This window comes from Podarcis liolepis, assembly GCF_965112155.1.
Source record: "Podarcis liolepis genome assembly, chromosome: 15".
Lineage (NCBI taxonomy): Eukaryota > Metazoa > Chordata > Lepidosauria > Squamata > Lacertidae > Podarcis > Podarcis liolepis.
The window spans coordinates 6,738,884-6,764,057 of NC_139566.1; the positions used below are offsets into that span (position 1 = coordinate 6,738,884).

Here is a 25,174-nt window from a genome sequence, read left to right on the forward strand (position 1 = left end):
CAAAAACACTCAGGGTGCATAGCAGGACCAGTGAAGGTTGTGGCCTGGAAAATGTCCTGAGGACCAGATAGAGAGATCTGGGGGGGGGGGGCACATTTGACCCCCAAGCATAAGAATTTGGGAGAGCATTCCAGAGCTGAGTGCCATCCCTGAAAAGGCCCTCTCCTTAGCAGCTTTGAATACCTGTGTGCCACCTTTGCCCTACATAAGCAATACTCATGCAGGCTTTGATAATTCATTACAAAGGAATGAATCTGATTGATGTTTTGTGCAGGGGTTTCCTGATCTGCAGGAACGGATGTGTGCATGATTAAACTCTAAACAAGAAGACTCATGAGACAAGCTGCTCACAGTAATTGCTTTTCGTAGTGTTTTATCAATGTGCAGCAGGACATAAAAAAGGAAGGCGAAATGAACTGAAGGCATGGAAGGTTGTGTCAAAATCAGCATTCCCCCATGGGGATCCCATAAGTGTTTTTAAGCAGTGGATGTGCAGAGAAAAGGTTCAAAGCCATCTGATATTAGTTTTAAAAATGCAAAAGAGATTCCAACTGCATGGGGGGAAAACCTGAGTTTATGGATATTACCAAAAGAACTGCAGGGTTTGACTGCATCACTCTCAGCCTCAACTCTGACTCCTTCTCCATGCTAGTTTCTACCTTATCTCCTTTCCCCACAACAAAGCTCTGCTTTCAAGCCACATCAAGAATATAAGAAGATGGCCCATTTGGTCTGGCATCCTCATAGAGGCCAATCAGATTCCTCCTGGAAGCCCACAGGCAGGGCTTGAGGGAAGAGCCCGACCTCACTGTTACTCATAAGCACGTAAGAAAAGTCCTGCACCTGGATCAGATCAATGACCTATCTAGTCCAGCATCCCATTCTTACATTGGCTGTCCTTGTTCTCATTGGTGGATACAGTACTTAAAATCTCAGCTTTGTTTTAGACAAAGGCCTTCAGGTTAAAGTCAGGTTAAAAAGCACATTGGTCGGCACTCAACAGGTACAACAGGGGCTGCAGTTGTCCCAACATTTAACATGCCCCATGGCTCTTCTTTTGAAGTGAGGTGGGCACAGTCAGTTGTGTGGGTGGTACCCAAAGCCATGTAACTGAGCACAGTCATCTCCATACCCTTGGTGATGGAGGTGGAACTGACTCGGCTGTCTCAATGTGTGATCTATCTGCAGGAACCTCCTCAGTGGGAGAAGGCATGGGAGATAGTTCTGGTGCTGCGTCAGGAAAAGGTGATGTAGCATCTGAGGCCCCTGATGGCACCAAGGTAGGATTCTGTCCTTACAGTCTGCTTGTCACCTTCCTGGGGTCTGAATCAATGTCCTCCAGCCTACTGGGCCCTTCACCAGAGTCCAGTGTCAACAATTCCCCATTTTCATCTTCCCGTCAGACTAGTCTGGTCAATATATCTCCATGTGGCTCATGACAGTGGCCAACCAGATGTCTATGGGAAGCCTGCAAGGGGGCTAAACTCAGCAGCATGCTCCCCGCTGGTGATTCCCAGCAAATGGTATTCAGAGGCATATAGCTACCAGCCGTTGAAGTAGCTTGTCCTCCTTAACCTTGTCTATACTTCTTTTAAAGTCATCCAAGTTGGTGGCCATCACCACCTGGCCAGTCTTAGAAGGGGCCACAGCCCAATCTATCCCATCATTCTGGGCCTGTTCATGCTCCATTTGTGGGATTCCCAACACTTGCCTGGTTAAACCAGAATTCTGTAGAAGAGGACTGGAGAGCAGAGCAAACCTGTAGCCCATTGGTTCTCAACCTGTGGGTCCCCAAATGTTGTTGGACTACAACTCCCATCATCCCTGACCACTGTTCATGCTGGCTAGGAATGATGGGAGTTGTAGTCCAACAACATCTGGGGACCCACAGGTTGAGAACTGCTGTAGCCCATAAGAAGTCCTCCAGATGTTCATGGACCGCAACTCCTATCAGCCTCAGCCAGAAGGGCCTTGGGCCAAGGATGAGTGGAGTTGTTCATCAACAACATCTGGAAGGCAACAGGCTCACCATCCCAGGTGTAGACAATGCCTAATTTGATGAACCAATGGTATGATTTGGTGTAATGTAGCTCCTTTGCTCCAATCTTCCAGTTCTTGTGTTTAGATACTTGATGGTGGTGGGAGTCCAACATCATTTGGAAAGCACTATGCTGTCTACCATGCAGATGTAGTAGAATAAATATATGTAATGGGAGAAATCAGATAAGGAAACAAGGTCAAGTAAACAAACTTAGCTACAGTGCTAGATATTGAGATGTTAGAGACCTGAGCTTCCAAAAACATATTTGAATCAAGAAAATCAAGATACCTATAGATACGTAACTGACAAAAGAACAGGAGCACACATACATACACACACACATCTACTACCCTTAAGTCATGCTATTCCCTAGCATCAATGGGCTGCACAACTCTAATTCTGAATCCAGACCTAAACCAAGTAAAAATAAAAGGAGCCACCAAGGAGCATTTCAGAAGCTGGTCTGCTTACTCTCTTACCTTGATATCTAGCAAGGAGAAGCCGCAATGGAATCAGATGAAGATTTTAGGAGTGTTTTGAGTCACCTGCATTTTTATACTGTTTTGGGGGCAGCATCAAGGATATGAGCCACCCCCCCACTACACACACACAATGCAATTAATTGCCACCCAAACAAGATTTAATACAATGTTTACTCCACTTTTAAGGGAGTAGTGGCTTTTAATTATATGGTTCTTTATTTGTGAAGGTGAGATTGTTGCAATTCCTGATGAGAACTTTGTCATCGATGTTCCTGTTAGTTTTTTTCTCCAACGTATTTCCCCCCTCTCATCATAGCCATGATGACTTTGCTCTGTCTCCATGTTGTTGTTGTTGTTTAGTCGTTTAGTCGTGTCCGACTCTTCGTGACCCCATGGACCAGAGCACGCCAGGCACTTCTGTCCTCCACTGCCTCCCGCAGTTTGATCAAACTCATGCTAGTAGCTTCAAGAACACCATCCAACCATCTCATTCTCTGTCGTCCCCTTCTCCTTGTGCCCTCCATCTTTCCCAACATCAGGGTCTTTTCCAGGGAGTCTTCTCTTCTCATGAGGTAGCCAAAGTATTGGAGCCTCAGCTTCACGATCTGTCCTTCCAGTGAGCGCTCAGGGCTGATTTCCTTCAGAATGGAGAGGTTTGATCTTCTTGCAGTCCATGGGACTCTCAAGAGTCTCCTCCAGCACCATAATTCAAAAGCATAAATTCTTCGGCGATCAGCCCTCTTTATGGTCCACTGTCTCCATAGTCAGAGTCAATAAGGCTTCTGAATATCAGTTGCTGGAAGGAACAGGAGGGGAGAGTGCCCTTTCACTTGGGTCCTGCTGGAGGGTTTCTTATTGGGACATCTGGTTGACCACTCAGAGGCAAAGGAAGGCTAACTAGCACCTGGTCCGGGGTGTCGGGGGGCGGGGAAAACTGCCCGGCGGGGCATGCGCATGCACCGTATGTACATTGCATGCATGGTGTGCTATGTTCTGTGCATGCATGTGCACCATATGTGGCAGTGCTGCGCATGCATGCGCAGCACATAGCAGTGGTGCACACACGCCATGGGGCAGTTTGCCAACGGAGCCACTCGAGCGCCGTACTGACAGCGGCAGGATCGCTTTGCCGTCGCTGCAGCCGCGAGCGAAGGATCCTCCGCACATGGCTGCGGCAGGGCAGTGGTGGTGGCTCATGCCGCTGTGCCCAGGGGCGGCAGGGTGAGCCCCCCATGGAGTGCCTTCTCATCACCCCCCTTAGAGATGGCACCTGGGATGAGCCTCCCCCTTCCTCCGCCACTGGAACCACTGTGATAACAGGATGGTCGACTAGAAGGGCATTGGCCTGATCCAACATGCCTTTTCTCATATTCTTAAATTATATTCATTCATGTAAGGACTCTGGATCCAGCAGTTTCATTCACTAGCAGAAGAGTTTTGGGGATGACCTTACCAACTCTACCTTTCAACTAAACCCCTATGAACGTCTAAAGATTCTGCTCCAGAGGGTTAGGGGGTGTAGCTCATTGGAAGAACACCTGCTTTGCACTCAGAAGGTCCCAGGTTCAATCACCAGGTAGGGTTGGGAAAGACCCCTGCCTGAAACCCCGACAGCCTCTGCTGCTCAGTATGACCAATACTGCGCTAGATGGACCAAAAGTCTCACTTGCTATAAGGCAGTTTCCCCTATTTTTGCAAATATTGTTGCAAATTCACTCCCTTCTACTTAACGAGGGCCTAAGTTAGTGGACGTGGGTGGCGCTGTGGTCTAAACCACTGAGCCTAGGGCTTGCTGATCAGAAGGTCAGCGGTTCAAATCCCTGCGATGGGGTGAGCTCCCGTTCCTCGGTTCCAGCTCCTGCCAACCTAGCAGTTCGAAAGCACATCAAAAGTCCAAGTAGATAAATAAGTACCGCTCCGGCGGGAAGGTAAACGCCGTTTCCGTGTGCTGCTCTGGTTTTCCAGAAGCGGCTTAGTCATGCTGGCCGCATGACCCAGAAAAAACTGTCTGCAGACAAAACGTCGGTTCCCTCGGCCAGTAAAGCAAGATGAGCACTGCAACTCCAGAGTCGTTTGTGACTGGACTTAACTGCCAGAGGTCCTTTACCTATACCTTTAAATTAGTGGAGGCCTATACGAGACAGAAGACTCTTACATGAATTGTGGACTTCTGGTTTTGGAGGGCCCAATCTTAGGTGCTTAGAAAAATGATGCTAACTGGGGAAATGGACATATTTGATATGGACTATTATACTCAACAGTTTAAGCTTGGTCCACTCTTGCAAGGGACTTGAGGTCCTGAGTGTGCCAGCGCCAGGCTATTTTGTACCCTAGGCGATGCTAACTAGGTGATCTCTACATTAGGTAAAATATTTCTACATTTCAGGGGGTTGGACTAGATGATCCTCATGGCTCTTCCAACTCTACAATTCTATGATTCTATGATTCTCCTTGCACCCCAAAAATATATATTGCTGACTTCAGCTTTCAGAAACAGATGTCTTTGCCCAGCTTTTCATTAAAACAAACACACACACAAACACACACAACCTGCTACTACTCTTATTATCGTTATTACTGTAATCATTACATTTATTTGTTTCCTGCTTGGCAGGGGGTTGGACTCGATGGCCCTTGTGGTCCTTGTGGCCCTTGTGGTCTCTTCCAACTCTATGATTCTACGATTCTATGATTCTATGATTTCTTGCCCTTCACCAGCAGGTGCCAGAGCAGCTTACAAGAACTTACAATTCAGAAGTATAGACAGTTAAAACAGATTGCAATCACGGGAATAGGGTGGCTCCCGAAAATTCATATCTCAGGTCTCAAAGGGCCGGTGGAAGAGGTGTGTCTTCAACATTTTGCAGAAAGCCAGATAGTGAAGAAGCCAGTTGCACCGCTGTCGGGAGCGATTGCCACAACTGAGGGACCGACACAGAATCAGAGAAATGTTGTATGGGGTTGTGCAACCTTTAGAAGACAACCTTTAGAAGACATCTGAAGGCAGCCCTATATAGGGAAGTTGTTTAATGTTTTATTAAATTTTTATATACCTTATTTTTCACTCTATAAGATGCACCAGACCACAAGATGCACCTAGTTTTTGGAGGAGGAAAACAAGGGGGGGGGGAATTCTGAATCTCATTAGCCAGAACAGCAAGAGGGATTGCTGTGCAGTGAAAGCAGCGATCCCTCTTGCTGTTCTGGCTTCTGGGATAGCTGCGCAGCCTGCATTCGCTCCATAAGACGCACACACATTTCCCCTTCCTTTTTAGGAGGGAAAAAGTGAGTCTTATAGAGCAAAAAATACGGTATGTTGGAAACTGCACTGGGGCTGGGGCAACCCAGTCAGACGAGAGAGGTAAAATTACAAATACAAATACAAATAATTGAATATGACGCCCCTATTTTCATCAGAGAAATGTTGGAGGGTGTGGTACGACCTGCAATTCAGGAATAGACCCTGTCTATTCACAGGGTATTTGCTGCATATGGCATGTGCATAGTGCCCAACTTTTTCAGATAAAGAGACAGGACACACGTCTGCTGGGAGAAGCTCCTGCGTCAGTCCACATGACCTGCACTGTGATCCCACCCTCAAAAAGCACTTTTTCATTGTGAGATCTTGTGCGGTATAGCAACCCAAAGTCCTTTTTCAGGGCAAGAGTTGTTAAGGCTCCTGACAAGAGTATGGCGCAATAGCATGGCACCCCAAATGGCCACTGCTATCATGTGCATAAAAAAACAGGATGTCCCATTTTTTTCTGGCACACTTTGCATGTATGCATATGCTCCTTCTTTTCTGGCACAATTTATGGAATAAAGAACTGGCTCTGCCATCCATTTCAGAAGAGTGCCTATTGTACTGGCCCTTTCCAAAACTCTTCCTGTCCCCGTGTAAACCGACTAACGCTGAACGGAACGTGCCTTCTTTTATTTGGCCTCTAAACCAGCAAAACTTTTGCTCCAATTTATCTCTCTCGTATCAAGAGGAAAACAAACCTAAGTGTGTCAAGCTTCTACTATGGTTCCTTCAAGATGTTTCCATATGTGAGTCACCTTGTTGCCTGAAGCAGGAAGTGAGCAATCGTTCTAATTAATTACTTAATGAATGGGGTTTCTTATCCACCCCTTCTCCATTAGGCCCTAGGGAGGGTTACAACAGTAGAACGTGCTGTTACAAAACAATAAAACTAATGTTTTGATTTAATTATTATTATATCTATATCCATATTCTGTCCTCTACAGAGACTACCCTCATCCCCCAACCCAGTTCAGTATCATAGGAAACTGTTTTATACTGAGTGAGGCCACTAGTTCATCTTAGGCCAGCACTGCATACACTGAGCGTCAGTAGTTCTCCAGGGTTTCAGACAGCAAGTCTTTTCTTAGACCTACCTGGAGATGACAAGGATAGAACCTGGTACCTCCTGAACATTAAGAAGATGCTCTACCACTGAGCTAAAGCCCATCCCCAAAGGAAAACAAGAAGCGGCATGATACTAGTTGCTGGAAACCACAGCAGGGAAGAGAGCTGCTGTTGTCTTTTTTATAATAATAATAATAATAATAATAATAATAATAATAATAATAATAATTTTTATTGGTTTTACATATAATCACATTAAAGATAAAGGTAAAGGGGCCCTGACCACTAGGTCCAGTCGTGACCGACTTTGGGGTTGCAGCGTTCATCTCGCTTTATTGGCCGAGGGAGCCAGCGTACAGCTTCTGGGTCATGACTAAGCTGCTTCTGGCGAACCAGAGCAGCGCACAGAAACGCTGTTTACCTTCCCGCCAGAGTGGTACCTATTTATCTACTTGCACTTCATGCTTTCGAACTGCTAGGTTGGCAGGAGCAGGGACCGAGCAACGGGAGCTCACTCCGTCACGGGGATTCGAACCGCCAACCTTCTGATCGGCAAGTCCTAGGCTCTGTGGTTTAACCTGCAGTGCCACCCGTGTCCCCATAATCACATTACGTAACATCATATCCTCTTATTTTATCTCTTTGGCTGAACTGAGCCTAACGACCTCCCTCCCTCCTGTCTGATGGTTTACAAAATTAAACTTTGCATCGTTCCACTTTGCTTCATTTCCTAGTTAAATCGTTACCTAAAATATTATATTACTCAACCTGAATAGGCAGCAGTTTCATCTTACAAATCTTCAGATAACCCTGCTAATAATGTTAATTGCTTACAGTTGTCTTTCAAATGTAATATAAATTTGTTCCAGTCCTTTTGGAATGCTTGGTCATGCTGGTTTCCGGATTCTTCCCGTCAGCTTCGCCAGTTTCGCAAAGTCCATCAGTTTCATCTGCCACTCTTCTTTTATTGGTAACTCCTGTTGTTTCAATCTTTGGGCTAACAAAAGTCTTGCTGCAGTTGTTGCGTATAAGAACAATTTTTTCTCTTGCCTCGGTATCTCCCTATCCACTGTACCCAATGAAAAATGCTTCTGGTTTTAAAAGAAAAGTGTTTTTAAAGGTGAGAGCTGCTGTCCTTGTGTCCTGCTTGTGAGTTTGCTGTAGACATCAGCTTGGGCACTGTGAGCACAGAATGCCAGACTTGTTGGGCCATTGGCCTGATCCAGCATACAGTGGTACCTCGGGTTAAGAACTTAATTCATTCTGGAGGTCCATTCTTAACCTGAAACTGTTCTTAACCTGAAGCACCACTTTAGCTAATGGGGCCTTCCACTGCCGCCACACAATTTCTGGCAGACAGCCAGAAGGCAATCTGAAGGAGTAAATCTGCCTGGTGGTAGCAGAGGATGGTTACGATCCATCAACCTCTGCTACCACCAGGCAGACTTACTCCTTCAGATGGCCTTCTGGCTGTCTGCCAAACCTTAATTGCCTCTGTGTGAGTAGCTGCACGTACACAGTTTCCCAACACTGTTCTCATCCTGAAGCAAAGTTCTCAACCCGAGGTACTATTTCTGGGTTAGCGGAGTCTGTAACCTGAAGCATCTGTAACCTGAAGCGTCTGTAACCCAAGGTACCACTGTACTCTTCTTATGTTCTTATTTATCAAGCCAAAACCTTTGGTCCATCCAACTCAGTATTGCCCCATGTTGGCTGGCTATAGCTCTCCAGGGTTTCAGACAGGGAATCTTTTTGGAGATGCCAGGATTTCAACCTGGGACTATCTCCATGCAAAACAGGTGCTTTACCAACAAACCAGCATCCTTCTGCAACATTTATCTTCTGGGCAACCTCACCCTGTTATGCCTTCCCTGTCTCCTTCCTCTTTTGATTTTCACAATCGATAAATCGTAAAGGCGCGAAGAAACCTACGTTTATCAAGTCCTCCCTTGGTTCCCATTGGGATTTCTTTCTTTCTTTCTTAAATGCATATACCACTCTTCATCCAAAGACCTCAGCATAAAAATACAATCTATAAAATGCTATTAGCAGCTTTAAAAAAAGCACCTAAACACCACATTTTCACCCAATACCTTTGTCCCGTGTCAGTCATTGCACTGATTCAAGACCACAGATTGCACCTGCCTGGGCAATAAGGTTGTTACTACTGGTACCTTTCTTCTGTTGTTGATAAGTAGGAAATGCTGAAACCGTGCTGGACTTTAGAAAATTAAAAAGCTCTGCTGGATCAGGCAAAAAGGCTTGCAAATAAACAAGGCCTCAATGCCAACAGGATGGCGATGGATCAACCTCTTTCAGCCTGACTTGTTTTGTATTGTAGGGCTTTTGTGGACAGATATGTCCCAGAACCCAATTCTTGGCGGAAGGGTGGAGACGAGTGTGCCAAAATGGAAATGGATTTAATTGGGTCATGGCATGTCCTGCTGTCTTCTTTCTTTCTTTTTTAATGTTCGCATCCCTTTGTTCAGATAAAGCTGTAATCATCAGCTGATTCATGCCGAAAGGCATAGCAGCTGGAAAAGGCGTGTGCATCCATCGGCTTCACCCTGAGAGATGAGGCAGGTGATCTGGGTGTTTTTCAACATCTTCTTTTCATTGATTGAGGGCTAGATCTGTGTTGTGTAAACCATGTTGTTTAGAGCCCCACCTAGGCCAACTGAGATAAACGAGCAAAACCTCATACCATAGGGACCACCTGAACTAGGGCTGAAAGCTCTGAACTAGGTAGACTTTAGACAGCATTTGGGCTGTTTTGCTTAGAGAAAAGGCAAGCAAAAGGCCCATATATTTTGAAAATCATGCATGACATGGCAAAGAAAAGTTTCTCTTCCTCTCTCATGAGGCTAGAACTATGAAGATGGAAGTTGTTCTGCTTGCAGACTTCACAACAGGGCATCCGGTTGATCAGTCTGAGAATAGGGCTGCAAAAGATGGAACTTTGACCGGCCTGGTTCATCGGGATCCATAAAAAAGAATTCACTTGTTTTATTATGTATTTATGTATTTATTTTTTACCTCAACTTTTTCCCTGACAGGGACTTAAGGCAGCTTGCAGATAAAATAAGAACAGCTATAAACATAAGGGGGGAACCATTTAAAAACAAACATTAATTAATTTTTTAAATAAAAAACAACAACAGAGCATAGGATCATAGAGTTGGAAGGGACCCTGAGGATCATCTAGTCCAAGGATTCCCAAGCTTAGGTCACCAGCTGTTTTTGGACTACAGTTCCCATCATCCCTGACCACTGGTCCTGCTAACTAGGGATGAAGGGAGTTGTAGTCCAAAAACAGCTGTAGACCCAAGTTTGGGAAACCCTGACCTACTCTCAGGGTGTGTTATAACCATATAACCTGACCCCCTATGAGGGTTAAAACAAATTGTAGTCACACAGGCATAAAGTAGGTTCCAAAAACAAACATTTCAGATGTGAAATGCCAGTGCAAAGTGGTACGTATTCAGCATTCACCAAAAGCTGTACAGTGAAGTTGTCAGATGCATCTCTGTGGGGAGGGAGGACTTAGGGGGTGCCGCAGAGAAGGCCTTCTCCCAGGCTACAACAACTCAAACTTCTGAGGGTGGTGGAAATATCCATAGGACCACCTCTGCTGATCTTAACTGCCTAAGGGAGTCCCTTAAATATTTGGAAGAAGAACAAAAGAAGAGCCTGCTGTATCAAGCCAATGGCCCAGAGAGTTTAGCATCCCGTTCTCACAGTGGTCCACCAAATGCCTCTGAGAAGCCCTCAAGCAAGACCTGGACGCAAGAACACTCTACTCTCTCCTGTGGCTTTCAGCAACTGGTATTCAGAAGTTACTCCCTCTGAATGTGGAGGCAGAGCATAGTCATCATGACCACTTTGTCCCCAGGGAAGAGTTGTTAGTTATCCTTTTTGGCAAAATGTGGTTACGTCTTCCCTCCTCTCCTGTAACCTCAATGTAGTAAATGCTGCTGACTGAGCATCCCGGTGATTATATAAGCACAACTAGATTTGTAGAGAGATTACATGTTGTATTAAATGCTTCTTAAGCTTTTTTTCTTTATTTCGAAAACTCTTCTGAGCACTACATTAGCTATCTTTTGCTTCAGAAGCCTGGGCAAGGCGGACTCCTGCAAATTGAATGAATACACCAGGCAGAAGAATCTCTGTAATATATAAACAAGGGGGGGGTGTCTACAAAAGTGTCCCTGTTATCATTTGTGTCTTTAAGCATGTGTACAGTTGGTGAACAGAGGAAGTTGCCAGTGGTCCATCAAGCTCAAAAATTTCTTTACTGATTGGCAATGCTGTCGAGGGTTACAGACAAGGGACAATCCCAGCCCTAGTTGGAAATGCTGGATATTGAACCCAAGGTCTTCTGCATTCAAAACAGATATTCTATTACTGAGCTATGGCATTTCCCTGAAAAATAATTGTAAGGTTACAGTTCTCCTGGTACTGAACATATAGGAACAGAGGAAGATACCTTATACTGAGTCTTATCATTGGTTCATCTAGCTCAGTATTGTATACTCTGATTGGCAGTGGCTGTCCAGTGTTTTAGACAGGGGACATTCTCACCCTGCCTGGAGATGCTAGAAATTGAACCCAATACCTACCTACCTACCTACCTACACCCACCCACCCCATGGGTGCCAACTCCCTGGGGCCCTGGGTGCCCGAGCAACCACAAAATTCCCAATGTATGGACCGGACAGCCACAAATTTCGATGACAGGGCCATGCATCTTGCACAGCACCCATGGCCTGGGCACCCATGGTTGTGGGGCCAAGCTGGCACTCCTCTCTCTCTCACACACATTTCTTCATTCTTTTCTATACCTGCCTTTCTTTCTCTCCCTAGTATATACTCTCTCCTTCGCTATCCCTTTCTTATAAACTGTATTTTAAGAAATTTCTATTCATTGATACAGTTTATAACTAGAATTTGCAGCCCAGAGCAAAACAGGCTGTTAGTTAACCCGCTGCAATATTTTACATGATTCTTGAGTATATGTGTGCGATGTGGCGCGATATCTCCTTGCAGCCCATGTTTAAGAGATGGCTTGTTTGTTTGTTGTAGATTTGAAATGCAGTGTTGGTTAGAATTGGTAGGGTGCATTATCGAGAAATCCATTTGCAGCCAACACCATCTGCCAGTGTGGTGCAGTGGTTAACATGGGGGACTAAGACCTGGGAGATCAGGGTTCGAATCACCACTCAGCCACTGGTGAGCCCACCGGGTGACCTTGAGCCCATCAGTACCTCTCAGCCTAACTTACCTCACAGGGCTGTTGCTGGGATTTAGTGAGGATGGGTAATATACATGTATACCACCTTGAGCTCCTCGGAGGAAAAAAATGGGATATAAATGCCAAAAAAGAAATGATCTTCCATTTTCTGCCTTCCCTCATTTCTCTCTGATATTATGCAGGAACACCCCTTTTCTCCTGCCAATTCATGAGCCACACACCCCATCAATATTATACATCACTGATCAGATGTTAGCAGCATCCATTATGCTATACAACAGCTTGGCCTTCAGTGATTTAATAGTCAGTGTTTTTTTGGCTCATTGGGTCAAAGATATATTTTTTAAAAAGACTGCAAACACCCTAGAAAATGGGTGCATTCAGTAGTGGGGATTATAGTGTTCATTTCCCTGGTTATAATGTTAGTGGTTCTGCTGTCATGAATAGTATGAACTATATGCTGGAATACTGTCCCATATATCATTTCATGACACAAGCCATGAAAATCAGGGGGAAATTGCAGTGCAAAACTCTTGTGGTTTTGCAGGTTCATGAGGTAGCAAATTGATTTTTTTTCTGAAAACAGTTAACACAGAAATGAGGCTAAACTTCCACTATATTCCACTGGATTTCCAGGAGTGATTTTTGTTGCATGTGGCAGATCACATAAAATGTGGACATCAGGTAAGGAAACAATGGAGAAACATAATCAATGGTATCTGAATGTATCTTGTGCCAACACTGAGTGTAGATTAGCCAGCTGTCCAGTGAGTGGTGACTTGTGTCGGTGTGGAAATGGGAGAAAAACTGAATTAAAGATTAGAAAAAATGAGAAACTGAGAGAAACCAAAATGGACAGATTTTCCATCTCTGTAGGTAATGGAAGTGAAACATATACAAAAATTGTTCAGTTCACAAGCAGGCTGATTTTGAGAATGTAGGAAGATCCCTGCTGTATTAGACCAAAGATCAATCTAGACCAGCAACTTTTTCTGCACAAAGAACATCTAGATGCATCCAAGCAATCTGCAAACAGAGTAGCCCTCTACTACTGTTGAATCCTAGCAAACAGTATTCAGAGACATGCTGTCTCTGATCTTGGTGGTAGTATATATGTCCATAACAATTTCTGGACATTGATAGTCATATTAAAGGTAAAGCTAAAGGGACCTCTGACAGTTAAGTCCAGTCGTGAACAACTCTGGGGTTGCAGTGCTCATCTCGCTTTAGAATCCGAGGGAGCTGACGTTTGTCCGCAGACAGTTTTCCCGGGTCATATGGCCCAGCAACGGAACACTGACACCAGAGCAGTGCATGGAAATGCCGTTTACCTTCTCATCAGAGCAGTACCTATTTATCTACTTGCACTTTTTGGCGTGCTTTCGAACTGCTAGGTTGGCAGGAGCTGGGACTGAGCAATGGAAGCTTACCCTATCGGTGGGATTGGAACCACCAACCTTCTGATGGCAAGCCCAAGGCCCAGTGGTTTAGACCACAGTGCCACCCGCGTCCCATGCTAGTCATATTATCCTCTATAAATTTGTCTAGCCCCCTTTTCAAAGTTGTCTAAGTTGGTAACCATCACTACTTCTCATGGAAGCATGTTCCAAAGTTTAACTATGTGCTGGGAAATATTTAGTTTCCTTGAATGACTCCATTAGGTTATGGACAAAATAGGGAGAGTGATTATATATATATATATATATACACATTCCAAGGCAGGATCCCAAACATTGGGACCTTCCCTGATAATTAGGGACAATTGGAGCAAGCAAGGCATGTGATTCCACATTTGGAACAGTGTGCAAAGTGTTTACACAGATGTTCATAGGTTGGACTTCTTTCCACTTAAGTTATTAAGACCAAGAGTTCATAACCTCAATTTGGCAACCTTGTTGGGTGGAGTCCATAGTGTGCTGAGTCGCAGGAAAAAAAAATAGTAAACACAATCAATAAGGTGATTATTCCTATCGGCTTGATAATCAACCACTGGAGAGTATGGGGAGTGGGTGATTACTTAAGAGCAATTTCCATGGAGGTGTCAATGGATTAATTCACACCCAAAAGTGTGTCATACTCACCTGGTGGTGGATGAAACTGTATAAAAAGGTCGGCACCCAAGGACTGCCTTCATCATCTCTCTTGACTCTTTCCATCCTCCAATAACAAGCACAGGTAAGTCAAAGCAGGTGTCTTTCAAAGCTGATATTGCAGTTGAAATGAATTTGGAGATGAATGAACCTCTTCAAGGTGATTCTCTCAGCTTGATTATGCCCACATTTAATGTTGCTTGAATCTGAATTTTGATCCTAGGAACATGAGAAACTGCCTTTGTGCTGTCCAGACCATTGGTCCATCTTAGCTCAGTGTGAGCTTTACTGAGTAGCAACAGGGGTTGCGGCTGAAAAACATTCCCAAACCTACCTGGAGATGCTGGAGGACAAACCTGGGAACTTCTGCATGCGAAGCAGATGATGTTTGTGCAATGTCTCCATGGTTGGAAGCACTAAAGCTTCTGTTTGCTGCTTGCTGGAAACTGCGGGGGGGGGGGAGTGTGCTTTTGTGCTCTGGTCTTGCTTGTGGGCTTATCTTTAGGGCATCTGCTTGGCGACTGTGTGAGCAGGATGTTGGACTAGGTGGACTATTGGCCTAATCTAGCAGCCAGGCTGTTCTGATGTTCTTATGGGTAACGATTAGGGAGGACTCTTGCATTCATGCTCTCCCTGTGGGCTTCCTGGAGAAATCTGATTGGCCACTGTGAGAAAAAGGATGCTATACTAGATAGGCCATTGGCCTTTTCCAACAAGCTCTTCTTATGGTCTTATGTCCTTATGTTCTGCCCGTCTGCTAAACATTATGAATCAAGGAAACAGATGCAAGTTTTTCTAGAGGGTGGGGAAACTTAAAAAGTTGGCAAATTTGCCAATGTTAAGTTAGAACTTATCAACAAGATTCTGGATTCTTTTCTTTTCAAGCTTGATTTCCACACATATGGGCCTCTCCATTCCTGTGGAGCAGTAGAAGGCTTCTCATCAGGTTAGAACTCTGAGGCTGTGGAGGCTGCAGAGTGGAATTTGCCACCAGGGTTGCCTTCAGGTTTTGGTGGGCCTTGGAGCAAAATAACCCACCTAAAGCCCCTTGTCTCAGTATCTTCTCGCTTCCAGCAAGTGCAGTGACCACCTGCTGGAAGTCTCCATAGGAGGTGGCGTTCTACCAAGCCAAGTCATTGGTCCATCAAGCTCAGCATTTTCTCCAAGGACTGGCAAAAAAATCTCTGGGATTTCAGACAGGAGTTTGTCCCAACCCTACTTACAGATGCTGGGGGTTGAATCTTCAGCCTTCTGCATGATATTCAGGAGTTCTACCACTGGCTCTTCCCATCGACATTACCAGTTAGAGAAGCAGTTAGAAGAAAGTTCTCTCTGTGCCTATGCCCCTCCTTGAGACCAGTCCTGCCTCCCAGCCTTACTGTTGCAATTCTTTTGTTTATAAGTTCTTATCCATATGCAATCTCCTCTTGCCTATATAGCGTAACAGAGAAGCACAGCTATAAGCAAGTCATAAAAAGGATGCAGCAGGGGAAAGAATGAATGATTCAGAACTCCAAAATATCTTCTAAGCTGGCAAGTAAACTAGGGAGGAAAGGATTCCCTTGTCCCTTTGGTGTAACATGGATTCTTTCCACATTGCAATAGACTTCTCTCAAGTTCTGATTTAATATGGAGAATTTATAGAAATAATAATAATAATAATAATAATAATAATAATAATAATAATAATAATAATTTTATTATTTCTACCCCGCCCATCCAGCTGGGTTACCCCAGCCACTCTGGGTAGTTTCCAACAGAGGGTTAAAAATACATTAAAACATCAGTTATTAAAAACTTACCTAAACAGGGCTGCCTTCAGATGTCTTCTAAATGGCAGATAGTTGTTTATTTGTTTGACATCTGGTGGGAGGAGGTTCCACAGGGAGGGCACCACTACTGAGAAGGCCCTCTGCCTGGTTTCCTGTAACTTCGCTTCTTGCAGTGAGGGAACCACCAGAAGGCCCTCGGAGCTGGACCTCAGTGTCTGGGCAGAACGATGGGGGTGGAGATGCTCCTTCAGGTATACTGGGCCGAGGCCATTTAGGGCTTTAAAGGTCAGCACCAACACTTTGAATTGCACTCAGAAATTTACTGGGAGCCAATGGAGGTCTTTCAAGACCAGTGTTACGTGGTCTCGGCGGCTGCCCCCAGTCACCAGTCTAGCTGTCGCATTCTAGATTAGTTGTAGTTTCTGGGTCACCTTCAAAGGTAGCCCCACGTAGAGTGCATTGCAGTAGTCCAAGTACTTACTTGCGCGTTGCAAGTAATCCAATATTGGAATGCCTAATTTGCTGCAGATGGTACTTCCTTTGCATTATCCCTCTCCACATCCTGAAAGTGCATGTGTGCATTGCTAAATTATTGCAAACAAATAAAACAACAAAATACAGTCTAACCGCAGGCTCGATTACATCAAGATTCTTTTTGTACATTGTTGTCACCAATGAGCAAAATTTGCTGCTGCACCTTGAGAAAACGATGTACACAAAGGCACTTGATCCAACCCCATTAAACTGACCCTATTTCTGTCCACCCTTAAAGGAAGGGTGGGAAAGCTGAGTGAACTAAATGATGTGTAAAAATTGCACATACAACAACACAATATATAATTTGAAATCAATAGAAGAGCAGTGATTAATTCTCATTTCGCTGGAACTTCTTGCAAAACAAGGTGAGTTTATTGGGGACTCAGAAATCCAGAGGAAAAAAATCAGAGAAGGGATTGTTTCTCAGAGTTGCATGTGGAAGGACCTGGGTTCAGTCCCCAACATCTCCAGGTTGGGCTAGGATAACCATTGTCGGAAACTCTGGAGAGGTGCTGCCAATCAGTGTAGACAACACTGAGCTCGATGGACAGTGGTCAGACTTGATGTAAGGCAGTTTCTTATGTTAAAAAGAACATAGCTCAGTGGCATTACAATGTCCTCATGGAATGAATCTCAGTAGTAGCATCTCAGCATCTTCAGGAGGAGCTGGGAAGGCTATTGTTATGGAAATACTGGAGAGCTATTGCCAATCAGTGCAGTTCAGCCTTCCCCAACCTGGTGCCCTACAGATGTTTTGGACCTCAACTCCCATCAACTCAGTTGGGCACAATCATTCCAGCTGGGGCAAATGTGAGTTGAAATCCATAACACCTGGAAAGGATTAGGTTGCAGCAGATTGCTTTGGACCGATGGTCCCATTTAGTATAAAGCAGCATCTTATGACCCTTCCTAAATTTTGGGTATGGGAAGTTGTGGGGGCATCCCTCATGTCAAGACATTGCATGCACCAATATTGAATGTGTTTTGACCCAAATGAATGTGTGAGTGCGTGTTCAGTTCCATATACATGATTGAAAGTGGAATGAGTTGGCTTGTAAACCCTAGATCATAACATACTGGGAGACTACCTTAGCAGAACACGGACAATGAAAACCTTGCATTCTGAAAGCTTTCTAAGTGTGTTTCTGGCAAAAGTGATTGATCTATGTTGACTTGTTTGCTATTTAGATGCAACATGTCCTCCTTGGTTTTAATATTATGTGGAGGAGCTTGCCATCACCCAAAATGGTACAATCACTTCTGTGAGAAACAGTTTTGACTATACAAAATACAGATGCAGATGATGCTTTCTGGAACGAGATATGAGCTTTGCATGCTTAGAATCCTCACCTCAAAGAAAATAAGGTTCCATAATTCTTAATTGAAATCTGAGCCAGAGAATAACCCAACCAGCCACTCCAATCTCAATCTACTTCCATTTAAACAAAACTTAGCAGCCAGTGCAATGGTGGCCCTCTAACCACACAAAGAGAGGGTTCTGCAGTCCTCATCCTCTTTCATTGGTAGCAGGACAGGAATATAGACTGTGATGGCCCTTTGTTGAGGTTTCCCATTTGGGGACAGCGGGGGAGTTTATTTTCTGCACCATCTGAACCTGAGCCAGGCAAGAGATGATATGAGTATCATTAAGTCTTCAAGTCTATTGGGAAGGTAGGGAATCTCTGGACTTGAGAGCTGCTGGTTTGCAAGATATTTCTTCTTCTTTTTGCATTAAGCACTACATAGCTAAAGGGTCAGATATTAAGAGATTACTCTAATGGTTTTTAATTAAAACTCATTGTCAATTTAGTTGGTTTCAGATTTGCATCATGCTAACCTAAGGGCAAGTTGCAACATCTTGCAGTGCTGCTTAAGATGATCGCCCTGTCCTGAAGACTGATGGCCAATTAAATTAGGGTTGTTCACTTAGAAGGGAAACTCATTGTTTTCAGCAGGGCTTGCTTTTGAGTAATGACACTTTGTTTGGGCTTTGAGCAGCCAACTCCCTTGATTTTCTTTCCAAAGTGTTCCATCCCTGCTTCCCACACAAACTTCCCTGTGATCATAACTACCACCTGAAAAGGCCTTCTTCATCAATCCTTTTCCAAAACAAATGACTAAATAATGAAACCTGGACAAATCCACTCCCATGGCACTAATTCAGAAGATATTTCATCTGATCCCAGTTCAAGAACCACTAAACGCAGGGACTTTGCCTAAGGAACTTATTTTCTGGATTATCAGACCAAAAGTCTGTCAGATCCCTAAGGACATAAGAAAAGCCTGCTGGATCAGGCCAATGGCCCATCTAGTCAATCACCCTGTCCACACAGTGCACAACCAGACGCCTGTGGGAAACCCACAAGTGGGTTTTGAACACACCACACACACACACACACACACTCCCCGCCGGTGGTTTCCAGCAACTGATATTCAGACGCATTACTGCCTCTGACCATGAAGGCAGAGCCAACACATGATGGTTTGTAGCCATTGGTAACCTTATCCTCTATTATTTCTTCCAATCCACTTTTAAAGCCTTCCAAGTTGGTGGCCATCACGGCCTCCCACAGGAGCGAGCTCCATAGTTTTAACTATTTGCTGTGTGAAGAAGCATTTTCTACTAACGCTTAGCTTCATTGGACAGTCATGAGTTTTACTGTTATGAGAAAGGGACAGAAAGCTCTGTCTTATCCACTTTCTCCATGCCATGTATAATTTTATAAATTTCCATCATGTCACCTCTTAGTCACATTTTCTCTAAACTAAGAAGTCCCAAATGCTACAACCTGTCCTCAAAGGACAAACCTGTCCTTCATCCCCTGGATCATTTTGGTTGCACTTTCAAGAAGCTTCTCCAGCTCTACAAATATCCCTTTTGATATGTAAACTATCCTTCCTGAGCTGAGGTGCCCAGAACTGGACATAGTATTCCAAATGTGGCCACAGCATAGATTTGTATAACCTTCTGGATTATCAGGCCAAAGGTCCACCAGACCCAACGTCCTGTTTCCCACAGTTGGCCAATCAGAAGCCCCCAAGAAGGGCATGGGCATTATAGTCTTCACGGGCTGCTGTCTGCCAATGACAGTTGCACTGTTAGATACTGCCATGAAGCATGAAGGTCTAAAGCAATGTTCATCGGTCCACTGATGTTGTTGGGCAACTCCCATCATTCTTGACCATTTGCTAAACCAGTTGGAGATGATGTGAGCTGTGGCCCAAGAACCTCTGGGGACTGAAGGTTAAAGAACCCTGTTCCAAAGTGACTTCATGACCAACATGTTAGACTGCTCCTAATTTCCTTAATATGTGACCTGAGTAAACTATGCCAGCTGGGCAATTGGCAGGTAATTGCTTCTACAATAGAATGTATTCTAGTTGCTGGGTATCATAAATGGGCAGAGTGCTGTTGCAGTGGTTGTGGGCCACTGTGAGAACAGGAGGTTGGTTTAAATGGGCCTTTGGCTTGATCCAGCAGTCAGGTTCTTTTTTCTTTTATCGGTAACAATGAGGGGCTCTTGCATTCATGCCCTGCTCATGGGCATCCTGGAAGAATTTAATTGGCCACTGTGAGAACAGGATGTTGGGCTAGATGGTCTTTAGGGTTCTTCTGATGTTCTTACAAATGTCACCTTCCAGCAGCCTATGCAGCCAGCAGAGTCAGGGCTTATGGGAGTTGCAATCTAGAACCATTGAATTAAGGGAGGAGAAGGATATCAATGGCTTCTAGCCACAATGACTGTGTTTACTCTCCACTGCCAAAGGCACAATGTCATTGAATACCAGTTTATGGGAACTACAAGTGGGGAGAGTGGCTACTTGTGGGCTTTCTGTAGGCATCCGGTTGGCTAATGTGAAAAGAGGACTCAATGGGTCATTGGACTGATCCAGCTGTGGGACGCTTCTGTTCATGGACACCTTTGTGAGCTGCAGCAGAGGGCATGACTTTATCAACCTCTCTATTAATCTGTAGGGATTTGGAACGAGTTTGTTGAATTAAATGTTGCATACCACATTGATCTCTCGTTGTGCTCTTTCAGAAACAGCTCTCACCCTGCAAAGATGTCCGTCGGAGGCGGTGGAAACATGTGCTATGCCAGCTGTCCTGTATCCACAGTGACTATACAGCCACCACCCTTCGTCCTAAATATCCCAGGACCAGCGCTCTACTGCCCTGACCAAAACTTTGGCATTGAGCAATACAACCCATGTGCAGGCTATGGCGGTGGATATGGAGGCAGCGGAGGAATGGGGGGACGTGCTATTGGTAGCGGAAGCGGCATGGGCATAGGTGGTGGTATAGGTGGAGGAGGAGGTTATGGAGGCAGCGGAGGAATGGGGGGACGTGCTATTGGAGGTGGAAGCGGCATGGGCATAGGTGGTGGTATAGGTGGAGGAGGAGGTTATGGAGGCCTTGGTGGTGCAGGTGGTTATGGGGGTGGAAGTATGGGAGGCCGTGGGCTTGGTGGTTTAGGTGCAGGTGGCAGTCTGGGCGGTGGAGGAGGTTATGGTGGGGGCATTGGTGGTGGTTATGGGGGTGGAAGTATGGGGGGCCGTGGTGGGGGTGGTTTAGGTGGAGGTAGCTTGGGTGGTTTAGGTGGGGGTAGCATGGGTGGTAGTGGTGGCATTGGTGGATCTGGTGGACGTAGAGGCAGCATAGGTGGTGGCAGCGGGGGCGGACGTAGAGGCAGCATAGGTGGTGGCAGTGGGGGCGGACGTAGAGGCAGCATAGGTGGTGGCAGCGGGGGCGGACGTAGAGGCAGCATAGGTGGTGGCAGCGGGGGCGGACGTAGAGGCAGCATAGGTGGTGGCAGTGTGAGTGGACGTAGAGGCAGCATAGGTGGTGGCAGTGTGAGCGGACGTAGAGGCAGCATAGGTGGTGGCAGCATGGGTGGCGGTCTTGGTGGATCTGGAGGTAGTGTTGGTGGTGGCACTGGTGGAATTGGAGGCAGTATGGGTGGTGGAGGAGGAGGACGCCGAATCAGCGGGGGACGCCGATACAGTGGCAGTGGTGGCTACAGCAGTGGCGGATATGGTGGAAGTGGTGGCTACAGCAGTGGCGGATATGGTGGAAGTGGCGGATACAGCAGTGGCGGATATGGTGGAAGTGGTGGATACGGAAGTGGCGGATATGGTGGAAGTGGGGGATATGGCAGTGGCGGATATGGTGGAAGTGGTGGATATGGTGGCAGTGGCGGATATGGCAGTGGTGGATACGGTGGAAGTTGCGGATATGGCATGGGCGGATATGGCAGTGGTGGATACGGCAGCTATGGTGGTGGATACGGTAGCGGTGGATATGGTGGCAGAAGTTATGGCACCAGAAGGATTATATACTCTGGAGGCCGCAGAAGCGGATATGGTGGAGGCGGCTACAGCAGCAGTTCTTATGGCGGCTCCTATGGTGGAAGCTTGGCGCTGCTGCCTAGTACCGCATGCTACACCTGCTACTGAACCCAGAGGAAACAACCCAGAAGTCACGGGACAACCGCAGAAACAAAAGACGATGAACCCAAAGCTTGAACTTGCAGGAGTGGACTTGGGGAAACCCTTCACCTTCTGTCGCCTGCTGATGACAAGCAAGCTCCTTGAACTGAATGATCAGCGAATCCACACTTGAACTCTGTGTGCATTTTTGTTTCCACAATTGCACACAAGAAGAAATAACTCGCAGTAGTATCCTTTCCAGGCTATGTTGCTTTCTACAGACTTCACGACTATGACTTGAAGCGGGTGGGGGAGAGCATATAAGCCCACCCCTTTTCTCCGCTCTGACGATGAACAACCCACAACTGTGCACTTGCATGTCCTGTCTGAAGAGATTCTTGAATGCCTTGAACTGTAACCACTGAAGCATTGTGAAACCTCTGTTTCCACAACCAATGAAGCAATAGTGCAGATTGAAAAATCAATTGCATTCTAATTTATCACCCTTTTCCCTGCTGAAAAAAAAAAATACTGCTGTTTCTTCATTTCCTATGTCATTAAAGCTTTTTTTTGCATCATAAAATTTTCCCTCCTGTCTAGTTTGTATTCCCCTCATGCTTCAAAATAGCAAGGTTGGGCTGACACACGAACAAGGAACTAAATGGTTCAAGGGCACCCAAATGAGGGCACTTCCACTTGAGAGGGATTTTGCACCCACTTCAATTCAAGCTGGTCTGTAAAAAACAATTCCAGCCATTACCACATGGGGGCCTATTCACAAGGTATACTGAAACCTTCCAGGTAAACTGAGTCACTGGATCTTTCTGCATTTTATTCCCCTTTAGAGGAGGAAGTTAGTGGGTTAAAGATCATTAGCTGGAGAGAAAAAAAATCTTGATTTAAAATGAACTGAATGAGTTTATTTCAGAGAACCACAGAGTTCCACAAATCCCCTCCAAACACCCATAGCAAACTGAGCAAACATCAGTTAGCTAGGGCACACTGAACGCAAGAGTGGAAGGTATCCAACCTCCTTCCTAATGAAGGAAATCCAGACCATAAAAGATGGCAGTCCAGCTTCTGCTTGGAGACCTAGAGTGAAGAAGAACCCATCCACCCTCAGAAGGTCGTGGATCATATACCTGTTATGGGCCAGACTGAGCTGGATGGACCAGCAGACTTTGCCCTCAGAACGTTCTTGAGATGTTTGTTCCATTCTCTTTTAAGGAAAAGGGGACTAAGTTAAAAAGTAGCAGGAATTTTATTTATTTATTTGTTTATTTTGCATGCAGAGGGTCCCAAGGTTCCAAGATGGAGCAGCAAAATTACACAAACTTACAAGTGCATTTTCGATTGTACAGTTGACACAGATGTACAGTGGTATACTTCAGAAGTTGAATGGAATCCATTCTGGAAGTTTGTTTGACTTCCAAAACGTTCGGAAACCAAGGCACAGCTTCTAATTTGCTGCAGGAAGCTCCTGCAGCTAATCGGAAGCCACGGAAGCCCCATTGGATGTTCAGGTTCCAAAGGATGTTTGCAAACTGGAACACTCACTTCTGGTTTTGTGGTGTTTGGGAGCCAAAAGTTTGACTTGCAAGTAAATCTACATCATAGTTCTTTTAGGGCATTGCCACCTAGGGGGAGGACTATGACTCAGTGCTAGGGCATCTTATTTGCATACAGAAGTTACTGGATGGCATTTCCACGTAGGGCTTGGGAAGTCCCCTCCCTGTAATCCCCGAGAGCTACTGCCAGTCACTGACAACTGAACTGGCCAGACCCATGTTCTGATTACATATAAGACAGTTTCCTATATACCTGCATAAAGGTAAAGGTAAAGGGACCCCTGACTGTTAGGTCCAGTTGCGGACAACTCTGGGGTTACAGCGCTCAGCTCACTTTATTGGCCGAGGGAGCCGACGTACAGCTTCTGGGTCATGTGGCCAGCATGACTAAGCTGCTTCTGGTGAACCAGAACAGCACACGGAAATGCCGTTTACCTTCCCACCAGAGCGGTACCTATTTATCTACTTGCACTTTGACATGCTTTTGAACTGCTAAGTTGGCAGGAGCTAGGACAGAGCAACGGGAGCTCACCCCGTCGTGGGGATTCTAACCACCAACCTTCCGTCAGCAAGCCCTAGGCTCAGTGGTTTAGACCACAGCTCTACCTGCATCCCTTATATACCTGCATAGGAACCATTTATAGTTCTCCACCTGTATATCAGATTGGAGAAGACTGATTTGTTGTTAGGGCAGTAAACAATCACAGGTGCTTAAAAAAAAGTTTTTGCCTGGTGCCTAAAGATATACAGTGGTACCTCTGGTTACAGACGCTTCAGGTTACAGACGCTTCAGGTTACAAACTCCGCTAACCCAGAAATAGTACCTCAGGTTAAGAACTTTGCTTCAGGATGAGAACAGAAATTGTGCGGTGGCAGCGGGAGGCCCCATTAGCTGAAGTGATACCTCAGCTTAAGAATAGTTTCAGGTTAAGAATGGACCTCCAGAACAAATTAAGTTCTTAACCCGAGGTTCCACTGTATAATGATGGCACCAGGCAAGTCTCCCTGGAGAGAGAATTCTGCAAATGGGGATGTATCTATGTCTTCTCATCTATTTTTTAATGAATCTATATGCTGCTGTTCACAAGTTTAGTATCCTCCCACACCAGCTCACAACACATGAGGCAAAACAGAAAATGGCACCCGCCATTGTTGCTGCCACCACCTCCACCGGAGGTGACTGGAGGTGGCCAAGGGAAGTCTTGGAGCACTGAAGCTGGGGGGAGAGAAGGAAGGCAAGTGGGTGTGACTTGGAGAACCTCCCAGAAGCCAACTAGAGAGCCTTGAAGGGCCGCATTCAGCTCCTGAGCCCGAGGCTCCCCTGCCCTGCCCTAGGAATTTTCAAACAAAAATGGATCAAGGGAAGCAGGGTTTGAGGTGTTCTTCTTCTGACCCAAAGAACGTCGATTCATATCTGGGTCTGGAGAGCACTGCTGTGCTCAGTTTCTGCTTGCAGGCTTTCTAGAAGAGGGATCTCTGGTTGGCCACTCTGAGAACAGAAGGCTGGACTAGACAGGCCTTTGGCCTGATCCTGCAGCTAGGCTCTTTTTACTGGACCTCCAGGTCCAGAGGCAGTCTGTCTAGGTTCCTAGACACTTTCGGGCATTTGGTCATGGAGAACAGGAAGTTGA

At 45.5% G+C, this 25,174-nt stretch overlaps 1 protein-coding gene across 4 annotated transcripts; it reads left to right on the forward strand.

Annotated features, from left to right (window-relative positions):
* The first annotated feature begins 14,161 nt into the window (after positions 1 to 14,161).
* Positions 14,162 to 22,558, forward strand: LOC310694217 (uncharacterized protein). 4 transcript variants are annotated; one of them, XM_083477227.1, is made up of 4 exons: positions 14,162 to 14,321; positions 20,589 to 20,839; positions 20,927 to 21,208; positions 21,281 to 22,558. In XM_083477227.1, the coding sequence occupies exons 2-4, from the start codon at positions 20,611 to 20,613 to the stop codon at positions 22,000 to 22,002; spliced, it is 1,233 nt and encodes a 410-aa protein (XP_083333353.1). In that variant the 5' UTR covers positions 14,162 to 14,321; positions 20,589 to 20,610; the 3' UTR covers positions 22,003 to 22,558. The 4 variants fall into 4 exon arrangements, with proteins under 4 accessions (XP_083333353.1, XP_083333351.1, XP_083333352.1 ...); XM_083477225.1 differs by having other exon boundaries at positions 20,589 to 21,208; XM_083477226.1 differs by having other exon boundaries at positions 20,927 to 22,558.
* The last annotated feature ends 2,616 nt before the right edge of the window (positions 22,559 to 25,174 follow it).